The 12,191-nt window shown below is 34.2% G+C and overlaps 1 protein-coding gene across 1 annotated transcript; it reads right to left on the minus strand.

Moving 5' to 3' along the window:
- Nucleotides 1-253: 253 nt before the first annotated feature.
- Nucleotides 254-1,798, minus strand: LOC141631236 (uncharacterized). The gene has a single exon (XM_074443934.1). The coding sequence runs from the start codon at nt 1,796-1,798 to the stop codon at nt 254-256; it is 1,545 nt and encodes a 514-aa protein (XP_074300035.1).
- Nucleotides 1,799-12,191: the final 10,393 nt, after the last annotated feature.

Below are 12,191 nucleotides of genomic sequence, written 5' to 3' on the forward strand. Positions count from 1 at the left end.
ACCTTCAAGCCATCTTTTGACTTCCCGGTAAAGTTGAGTAATGTCTCCAAAAGCGCATCACACACATTCTTCTCAATGTGCATCACATCAAGACAATGTCGTACCGGTAAGTCTTGCCAATATGGAAGTTTCCAAAATATAGAATTCTTCTTCCAAAGACTTTCAGACTCTTTTGGTTTCACGAACTTACCATAAACCGTTTCAACATCTTTGACCCGCTCATAAACCTCTTTTCCACTTAATGGTTTGCGAGTTACTTCTTCCTTCCATTGAATGGTAATTTCTTCTTACGATAAGGGTGAAAGCGTTTCAGGAACCTCCGATTATCCAAGTAGACATATTTTCTAGAATGTGTCAAATATGTTGACTTCATGTCATCCTCACATATAAGGCAGGGATTTTTTCCCTTAACTTTATAACCCGACAAATTACCATAATCCGGAAAGTCATTGATGGTACAAAAGAGCATTGCACGCAACGTGAAGTTCTCATTAGCACGCGCATCGAACATTGTTATACCTTCATCACACAACTTCTTAAGATCATCAATGAGTGGCGCAAGGTACACATCTATGTTGTTTCCCGGCTGTTTAGGCCCTGATATTAGAAGTGACAACATCATGTACTTGCGGTTCATGCATAACCATGGGGGTAGATTATAAATCACTAAAGAAACTGGCCATGTGCGGTGTAAACTACTCAAACTGCCATATGGATTCATTCCGTTCGTGCTAAGTCCCAATCTTAAATTTCTAACTTCATTTTTGAATTCAGGATACTTGTCATCAATAATCTCCCACTGAGGAGAATCAGCGGGATGTCTTAGCTTTCCATCTTTCTTCCTTCGATCCATGTACCACCTTAAAAGTTTTGCATGTTTCTTGATTGAAAACAAGTGTATCAAACGTGGTATTATTGGAAGATACCATAGAATATTTGCCGAAGGATACTTCCTACTTGTATCAAACAAAATCCCATCTCCCAACTTGTAGCGTGATTTACCACAACGAGGACATTTATGTAAATCAACATACTCATTTCGATATAGTATGCAATCATTTGGACATGCATCTATTTTTATGTACCCTAAATCTAAGGGACACAACAACTTCTTAGTATAATAATTGGACTTAGGAAGTTGGTTTCCTTCGGGAAACATGTATTGCAAAGCTTCTAACAATTCCGTGAAACTTGTGTCGCTCCAGCCATGTTTAGCTTTGATGTTAAATAATGTTAACACTGCGGATAATTTATTGTGATTATTACATCCAGGATACAATGGAAGTTCACATGCTTCGGTCAAACTATCGAACACAGAACGGGTACGAAAATGATCTTCAACTCCATTTAACATCTCATTTAATTGGTCTTCATCCTTATCACTATCATCATCAATATTTTCCTCGCCACTGTCAGCCCCGTTACCTTCACCAATCTCAAGATTCGGCTCCGCCTGAATTGGTTCCTCCTGGATATGGATATCAGTTTGTACAGTGTTCTCATTTTCTACAAGTTGCTCGGATAAATGATAATTGACGTTGGAATTTCCCTTATACACTCCTTCTTCACCATGCCATATCCAAACATAGTAATCTTGCCTAAATCCACGACATATAATATGTTCTCTTAACAACTTTATACTATCAACCTTCATCACATTGGAGCAATCCACACAAGGGCAATAAAACCCTTCATCATTTGTAGTAGTGGAATATTCTAAAGCAGTTCTACAAAATTCTTCAACGCCTTTTTGAAATTCTGTCAAATTACGTTTTCCATACATACAACTTCGATCCATCTCATGCAAATTCCACTAAAGACAAGGAAAACTAAATAAATGACTATGAACCCCCTTCAGATTGCAGTTGGAGTTGGAGAAGTATATGGAAAGCTAAGAATAGTATGAAGTCAAGGCAAAGCTAAATAGATTTGGATGTTGTCAGGAACTTTGATTTGCATGTAGTCAGGAGGTAAAAAGCCAAGATAACTTGTTTTTCTCATACCAAGTACAGTAGAAGGCTACCAGTATTTTTGAAGAGTGGTGTGGCCAAAGGAACTGATTTGTAGAGAGGAAAGAGAAGAAAGTATCAGGTGTGAACTCAAAGAAACAATGCTCGAATTAATAATACTCTGATGAGAGCTGAATGTGTACTGAATAAGCTGATTAGTTTAGACCGTGGTAGCCTACTGCCACTTAAGCAGTCCTAAGGTAATAAATAAACTAATTCTACACACTAAGCATCACTAAAACGTGTCACATAAAAAATATATTAATGGAAAGAAAAATAAGAAAAGAAGCAGCTTTATAACAAAAAAAAGTTGAAAAACAGCAGCTTTGTAACAAAATACTTGAAATACAACAGCTTTGGAAATTTGAGGTCAGTTTCTTTTTGCGAAAAAAATAAAAACAATGGATTTCTTATGATATACCCTTATGTTTTTTATTTTTCTACCATATACCCCTATTGTTTCTAACTTTCTACATTATACCCCTTAACCTTCCAAATTTCTCTCATATGCCATTAACCAACATTCACCCTCCATCACCCACATTAACCACCATTCCCCTAACCACTCGAAAAATCAGCACTACTCCTTAGTCCTCACCCACACCTCTTCCACGACACAACCACCCACAACCACGACAAAGCCAGACTACAACCTTGTCACAACCCAACCATTGTGTCCAGATTGTATCATTGACGCTGAAATAGTGCTGAAACTCCATACCCTATCTTAAAATCCGGGTTGGGAGAGGGAGTTACAACAGCTGTTGGTGTTTTGGGTGGAGGTTTTCATTTTTACAACTATTGATGTTGGCCTCACGATTAGGAAGTTTTTGGTGTGTTGAATGTGAGGTGGTGGTGACTTGTGAGGAGATGCATTAGGTGTGATGGTATGGTGATAGCGGGCTGTCCAATGAGAAAAACCAGGGGATTAATCAATGTCAAATAAGATAGTAACAATAAAGTTAAGTTAATGGTCATATGGTAGAAACTTGCAAGATAGGAGGGTATAATATAGAAAGCTAGAAAGAGTAAGGGTATATGGTAGAAACTTAAAAAAGATAAAGGGTATATGGTAGAAAATCCCTAAAAACAACTATAAAAATGAGAGATTTTCTGTCTCGATTTCGATATACTGTAAAAATAATTATACATATTGGACATCCCACATAGTCACATTAACTTATTGAATAACCCAATAGGCACCTAAACCCAGAAAACAGCAACATGACCATTGAAATTTTAGAAAACAACAAAAAGAATAAACAATTAGCACCCAAAATACGGCATTAAAAACCCGAAATAGCAGGAAAAATGCACTTAAAATCCATAAAACAGCAGCATAAGGATTTTAAAACCAGAAAACAACAGGAAAAACACAAAAACAACAACACAACTGCTTATAAAAATCATAAACCAGCAATAAAATAAGCCAGTGAAAACACAATTAAAAACCACTAGTCCTTCCCCATTTTGGCTCCTACTACAACTGCTACTATTGATATTCTTGTTGTTGTAATTATCATTCCCACTAACAACAAAAAAAAGCACCAACTCAGCAAGTGTAGCTTTTAGGCAACTAAGAAATGGTAACTATTCTAGATCGACACAACTATTTTCGCCATAATCTACTGTCAAATCTCAATTAACACAGTAAAATTGGCAGCATAAAATGGACAAATATTTATTAGTTAATGGGTAATTCACAAAATTGAGCCAAAAAAAATGATAGCACAAGTAAATGGGAAAGAGGGCTTACTGTTTATGATACTTAATGTTGAGAACGACGAGTAAATGAGAAATTCCGGCGTGGATTGGTGATATTCGATGAGACCTTGGACGAAAACGTAAACCCCCTTTCGTAAGTCACATAAACCCTAAAAGAGATAATTAACACTGAATCAACACTCCAATTAACAAAAAGATAAACATAAACCCTAACAAAAGATAATTAATCAAAAAAAATCATAAACCCTAACAATAACACAGAATTTAATCGAAAACATAAACAATTAACAATGAATTTACATACCTAATATCCAAATAATAGAAGGCAGGTTAAATTCCGGCGAGGTGGCGCGGTGGTGGTGAGGAATGCGGTGGTGGTGAAGGACGAGTGGCGAGCTGGTGACACTGTTCGCGCAGGCTGCTTCAAGGGTTTTTTCTTTAATTTTGGTAAATTGATATTAGGTAGTGGTAATAATTAGTAAAGTGATATTGATGAATGTCTAAGAGTACTGATAGACGATAGTGAGTGAGTTTTTATTTTTTTATTATATTGTTTTCTTTTGCTGTGTTTGTAGCAGTAACGCCGCACATATAGTTTTTGAGGCGGTTTTTTAATAAAACGCCTCAAATAGTTATATGATTTAAAAAAAAAGTTATTTGCTGCTATTAGGCTAAAACGCCTCAAATAGAGAGCCGCAAAAAAAATATTTTTCTACTAGTGATACTAAGTAAAATTACATAATTAAAAAATTACATAAAATTAAAAATGACAATCATAAATAAAATGCAGCATTATAATATGTATGAACATGCCCAATTTTATGCTAAATCGCCTTTAAAGAGCCAATATCGTATATTAATTGGTTTTTACGGATTTGCGTGATTTAACCTTTTAAAATCACAATAATTACATAAAATCATATTTATGTACAAGTTAATTACCCTAACCAACTTAGGATTCAAAATTAGTCTCCACTAACATTTGACAATAATTAACCTAGATTTCTTAATATTGTTCATGAATGGACCTAAAATACAAAATTATTCCATAAACTTGAAATTAAATCATAAAAATTTCAAATAATTTCAAAATTTGAAATTTTAACTCATGAACATTCTACAAAAATACCATGACACTCATAATTCTCAAAAACATAGATTAAAAATTTCGAAAATTTATCGAGAAAAACAATGTTGCGGTTTATCGGATTTATCAATTTTGACCCTAAAAATATTAGAAAAATTATATTCATCAACTTTCACTTTTAGATCTGAAACATATGATAAAATGCAACATGTGACGTTTTTCCGTAGTCATGAAGTATGATTTAGCATTTTTTACTAATTAAAGTCACTATTTATGTGATTTTTCATCAAAAATTTATACATCATGCATAAAGACTTCATTATAGCCAAATATTTTACACACATCTTGTAAAATTGCATGTGACAACATACTAAATTTCCATGACCAGATTCGAAATATAACTCATATTAACCTATTTACCCATTTAAATATGATTTTAACTTGAAAAATCCATATTTCGAGCATAACAACTCATTTTATTATGCAAATTTACAGGTCATCATTAGATAATATATTTGAAAACATATCCAAAAACCACTGAAAAAATCGAAGTTTACCTATTTTTAGTCCAAAAATGACATTTTTATCATAAAATCACATTTTAATGCCATTATTATATAAAATCAACAATAAAAAACCATAAATAAACCAAAATATCCTAAATACATTTTAGTACCAGAAACTTTAACATGCAAATAAATTTCGTGATATTTCATAATAAACACAAATTTATAAGTTTTGTTTGTTAATCTTTATAACTCGGAAAAACAATAACCTATTTGCATGCAAACAACCTAAGGCTCTGATACCACTTGTTAGAAATTCATATTCTCATTTATTTACATATTCATATATGTGACATTTAATTTAGTCATAAAATTAAATCTAGATCTTATGTATGCAAACATAAATAGAAATAGAGAAGAAATCGTCTTTCTTACAATGAAATTTCGGATTATAGGGTACAAGTAAGATCTCCTTCTTACTTGTTCTTGGGCTTTCCTTACAAATGTAAGAACAAGGATTCAAAGATAGAATCCCTCCCAGAGATGAATACCCAAGATAACCTCTTAATAGATTAATATTACTTGATCTATAATAATAATAATCTTACTAAAATTGACCCAAAATATTTATTTTGATCTCTTGCAATTTCGATCAAGAGGAAGGATTTTTGGAGATTTTATCTCTCTAATTTCTCATAAGATGTAGAGAGGAAATTATATTTCTTACACTAGAATTATAATGTAAAGTAGTGAATGAATTATTAGAGAGAAAAACCTCTATAATGGCCCTTTGAAAACCGGTGGCGAGGAGTGTCTAGTGCCCAATGCATGAGCTCATTTTCTTCCCAAGAAAATAGACTTGCGTGGCTACAAATAGGTGTGCAATCATTTTGCATTCCACTTAATTATTTAACACAATTTAAACATTATACTCCCTCCATTTTTCAGCACTTACATAAAATGGGAGGTCCATTTTATATTTTGTCATTTGTCAATTTGTCATATGATACATGTTACATGACATGTCACAATGTAATGTATTTTTAACATATTAAAAATCAACGTATTTATAAAAATACGTCATGTACAAAAATCGACTTAGTAATTCATAATTACTTGTACCAAAAATGGTTTATCAATTATAAATCACAACAACTTGTATTTATAATAAATTATTCATTTAGTTTCAATTGTTTCGTAAACAATAATTTTATCCAAGTAATAAAACAATTTGATTACTTAGACCGTATCTTATTTAATCGAATTACAATAAGACACGTCAATAATACTCACAAAATCGTCCGTCAATTTTAAGCAATTTAATTAACCCGTATCGTCATACGAGCAATTAAATAATCAATTAAGAGTGTTACCCTTTAGGTATGACCTAAGGGGATCAACTGATCACCACCGTCGTACGACAGTAATCATTACCGATATGTGCGGACCAGATGACTGTAAAATATTACATCCCACATGTATTCTTAAAATGAGATTTAAACATGTGATCATCATGATCGACAGTTGTGATCGCATTATTGTCGGAGGACACATATTCCAACATCGTCATGCTACCTAGGGTTTACTAAATTATCTAAACCTAACCCTAATCTACCCCTTGATATTTTAACCTAGGGTTTCGGCCAAAGAGGGCTTATGAGCCGTATGGAGGCCGAACTTGCTCCATGTGCAAGTAAATTCTTTTAGGTTAAATCTATAATATATTTCCATAAGTTATTTCATATCTTATCAAATATATTAGATTTACCTTATTTACTTAATTAAAATATTTAGTAGATTAAATTAAGGAAAGATAAGATTTGTTTCTTGTGGAACAAACTCACCTTACCTCACGACACCTCTAGGGTTTCGACTAAACCCTAGTGTCTCTCTTCTACTATATATACTCATGATGTTCATCAATTTAAACAAGCTTTTCGAAATATAAAAATCCTTGCAAACAATTTGAGTTTAATTTTAATCAAGTATTTATATTGTTTTGCATTTGAAAATCTTTACGAAAAGTCGTGCTCTTTAATTTGCATATTATTCTTAAGGTTACGTTATAAGATAATAGTACTTAATATTGTTTCTTACTCGTTCCATTGTCTGAACACTTAGAAAAACAATCAAGTGCTTTCTTAGTAACTTAAGATAGTCAAAATAGAATATCTAGTGATATTCAAATTGAGTTATAACTAGAGTTAGTTATACAAGTTGGGTTGATAATTTTGTAATCCGGAGAAAGGTACTAAAATTATTAATCGCGAATAGTGGACGTAGGCTTCGACGTGTGAAGCTGAACCACTTCAAAATCGTGTGTCTTTGCAGTTTTCCTTTTCGTTCATTTTATTACGTTCATAATCACTTAGTTAATTAGTTAAAGTTTTAAACTTTAAGTAATCAATTGCATTGATATAAAATAAAAAGTGGGCATAATATTTTTAAATACTGAATTCAACCCCCTCCTCGAGTATTTCGACTGTGATAGACTCTTCAATTGGTATCAGGGCCTCGTGCTCTTGATTGCCTAACCGCAAAGAGGCTGATCCGTCTATCTTTTTATTTTATTTTATTTCCGTTGCCTTACACGTGTGAAATGGATTCCAAGTATCTTAAGTGTCCTATGTTTAATGGGGAGAATTATGGACTATGGAAAAACATGATGACACACTACATAAAAGGACATGATTGGGAGTGCTGGACGATTATTAAGAATGGACCACACAAAATTTTGGTCGCATCTTCGTAAGGCACTACCTATGAGAAAAAGGAAGAAGACTATATTGAGGCTGATTATAAGAAGGCTGAGAAAAAACTCGAAAGCGATAAGCCTGCTGCAAAACGGCATGACATCAACTGAATTCGATCATTTTTCTTCTTGCACTTCGTCCAAGGAAATATGGGATGGTCTTGAGTTGGCCTATGAAGGAACGTCGGCTGTCAGGAAATATCGTATTGACCTGCTGATTCAAAAATATGAAGTTTTTAAAATGGAAAAGAATGAATCACTCGATAGCATGTCAGCACGATTTTCTACTATAGTCAATTAGCTTAAAAATCTTGGTAGAACTTTCAACTCCGAGGATATTTCTAGAAAAGTACTTAGGAGTTTAACAAAGAAATGGTGTCCTAAGGTCACGGTTATGGACGAAGTTAGAGATCTCACCTCTCTACCTTATGCAGAACTTATTGGGGCTCTTATGGCTCATGAACTCGTCCTAGATGACGATGAGGCCAAGTCCAGTAATAGGAAGAGCATGGCTCTACAAGCTTCTGCTAAGGAAGATGACAATGTTGAAATAGAGGACGAAATGGTTTTGTTTGTTAAACGATTTAACAAACGAATTTTCAGAAATAAGCAAGCAAAATCGTTCAACAACAACAAGTCCTATAATAAGAAAACTTCTGACTCAAAGAATACGTTTGCTAATAGAGGATTCTTCAAGTGCAGAGAATCTAGTCATATGATTAAATGTTGTCCCACGTGGGAGAAAATTAAAGACAAAGCAAAACGTGAGAAGACCAAGAAGGAGTTTAAGCAAGTGATGATGGCATCGTGCTGGGGAGATCTTGACACTGAGGACGACGAAGGATCTGAAGAGGAAGAAGTTGCTAATTTATATCTAAGCAAAGTAAGTCTTGACTTATATTCAGACAATGATAAAGATAGCATTGACTCCTATTGCTTCTTTCTAGGAGATTCCGATTCAGAAGAAGAAGAAGAGGTAAGCTATCTTGAACTTAAGAAAGGTATTAAGAAATTGCCTAGGAATGCGTTAATTGAATACTTTGAGCAATCTCTTGATAAGTGTCATGAACAAGAGTTGGAATTGAAAGATTTAAAAGAACAAATTCTTGATATTGCTGAAGAGAATCATGTCCTTAAAGCAAATGCCAAGAAGTTCAAATCTAAAGTTACAGCCAATATGGCTACAACTTCAGACGTGACAAATGGTGAAAAAAAGGTTCTTGAGTCTAAAGTTATAGCTAATGAAGCTATAACCTTAGATCTGAAACTCAACATTAAGTATCTTCAGGCCAAGGTTACAGCTAGTGAAGGTATAACCTTAGAATTGAGGAAAGACAAAGAACTTCTTGAGTCAAAGGCTACGGCTAGAGAAGCTGTGATCTCAGATCAAAAGAAGGAACCTGAATCTCTAACTCAGCAATTGAAGGAATCTAAAACCGTTCTGTTACATACAAAAAGGACCCATATCGAGATGGTACGAGTTCTTAATGACAGATTCCAAAACTTTTGTGACAATTATGAAGAGACTCATCCTCCCAAGGTTGTTGAATCAGACCATTCTGAATGCAATAAAGAGATTCAGTCCTTAAAAGACTTACTCTTACATGCTAGAAAGGTCCACGACAAGTAAGAAAGCAGTACACGTGTCCTAAATTTCCTAACTGAGAAATCAGATAATAATATGAAAATGGGATTAGGACATGAGTGTTATGGTCGTAGAGACCACTCTAAATGCAAATCGACTCCTTTCGAATGAGATTTCGGGAAGAGAAAGTATGTCAATCTACCAGAATATTTTATTTGCAATTAATGTGGTCGTGCGGGTCATATCCAAGAAAACTGTGTCAAATATGCTCAGGATTTAAGAAAAGGAATCAACTTTGTTAAAGCTACTGACACTATTTTCGAGGATAATGAGTTTAACCCATCTGAACCGAGTACGAGTGAAGAACGCAACAATAATCATCGTTGGTTCTATGATATGAGCTTCGACTTTAAGATGGCTACCAAGTCAAAACAAACACCTAAACCTAAAAGCCCTTCAAAACCAAAGCTCCCCCAAAACAACCTGAAAGACCACGTTATGAGGAACCCAAAACTCAACCAAAGACGGTTCCCAGACAAACCCATTCGCCTCCAAAACGTAAAGTTATTAAACAAGTTTGGGTTAGAAAAGATTTAATTTTTAGAGTGACTAACGTCAAAGGACCCAACTTAGCTTGGGTACCTAAAAGCTGTATCTAATCATTTTGCAGGTTGTGGTGAAATAATATAATCTATGGTACCTTGATAGTGGATGTTCAAGGCACATGACTGGAGATGTAAATTTATTTCTTTCACTTGAACCCTTCGATGGAGGTAAGGTTACATTTGGTGACAATAGGAAGGGTAAAGTTATCGGTGTTGGTAAAGTGGTAATATCTTCTTCTCATGCTATTAGTGATGTTTATCTGGTTAGTGGTCTCAAGCATAATTACTGAGTATCTCTCAATTATGTGACAAGGGAAATAAAGTTGTTTTTCATTCATATTCATGTCGAATAATAATTGAAGGAACAAGTAGAGTTGTGCTTGAAGGACATCGTAGAAGGAACGTTTATATGATTGATCTAAATAATATTCCTACTAACTCGTTCACATTTATGAAAGTAATAATAGATGATCCGCGTCTTTGGCACAAAAGTTTTGGTCACATTAGTTCAACAACTTTGAATAAAGTAAAGAGATGGGATTTGGTTGAAGGACTTCCCTCAATCAAATTTGATCAAGAAACTTTATGTGACTCCTGTGCTCATTGCAAACATGTGAGACCATCATTCAAACTTAAGAGATAAGCACCAATGAACCACTAGAACTCGTGCATATGGATCTATGTGGCCCAATAAAGGTAAGATGTAGAGGCGGACCCAGGTATGTTTTCGTTCTAGTTGATGATTATTCTAGATATGTTTGGCCAATTTTTCTCAATTCAAAAGATGAAACTTTCGAAGAGTTTGCAGTTCTAATGAAGCTCGCCCAAAATAAATATAAATCTAAATTAATTTCTATTCGTACGGACCATGGCACTTAATTTGATAACCATGCTTTTATAGAATATTGTAGGGAGAATGGTGTTGGGCATAATTTTCAGTACCACGAACCCCACAACAAAATGGTGTTTTTGAGCGTATGAACATAACATTGGAGGATATGGCATGCACAATTTTATTGTGTAGTGGTCTACCTCGTAACTTTTGGGCTGAAGCTGTTAGTACTGCATGCTATGTTCACAATCATGCTTTAATTAGACCTACTCTCAAGAAGACCCCTTACTAGTTTCTTAGGGGACGTAAACCTAACATATAACATCAACATTGCTTTGGGAGTAAATGTTTTGTCCATAATAATGGTAAAAATAGATTAAGCAAATTCGATACCATAAGTGGCGAAGCTGTGTTTGTCGGTTATTCTAGTCATAGCAAAGCATATAAGGTTTTCAATAAGAGAACCTTATGCATCGAAGCAATTGTTCATGTTATCTTTGATGAGAATAATGTGTTTGATAAAACTGAACAGGATGAGGAAGAAGATTTGAACGAACCTGATTTTCGACTATCTAAAGATGATCTTCCAGTATTGGATGAGGAAGATAAAGAAATTGAGGGCACAAATGATGAACAAGGAAGCCCTTCGAATGATAAAGGAAAGAGAACTGATAATATAGTTGATGATACTATAAACTCTTCTCAATCCAAGCAATTAGAAACTGAAGTTATAGCTGATGATGCTATAACATCGAATCCAAATCAAGGAACAAGATCTAAAGTTATACCTGATTCTGTTATAACCCCAGGATTGGATTCAGGGGAAACAAGGCTTGAACCTCAATCATTTGAAGAAGGCGAGTAAAGCTCTAATGATGTTGTGCCTCCTGTTTCTAAGAAATGGAAATATAAAGATTTTCATCTAATAGAAACCATTCTAGGCAGTTTAAATGAAGGAGTTCGAACTCGCAGAAAACTTAAAAATTTTTGATCATTTTACTCCTTCCTCTCAACCATTGAGCCAACAAATATCAAAGAAGGTCTGGCAGAACCAAATTGGATTGTTGCTATACAAGAAGAGCTACAAAAG

This window comes from Silene latifolia, chromosome Y (assembly GCF_048544455.1).
Source record: "Silene latifolia isolate original U9 population chromosome Y, ASM4854445v1, whole genome shotgun sequence".
Lineage (NCBI taxonomy): Eukaryota > Viridiplantae > Streptophyta > Magnoliopsida > Caryophyllales > Caryophyllaceae > Silene > Silene latifolia.

Excerpts from the sequence above, each read along its gene's own strand:
- LOC141631236 (XM_074443934.1), bottom strand. The coding sequence starts at position 1,798 with ATGGATCGAAGTTGTATGTATGGAAAACGTAATTTGACAGAATTTCAA.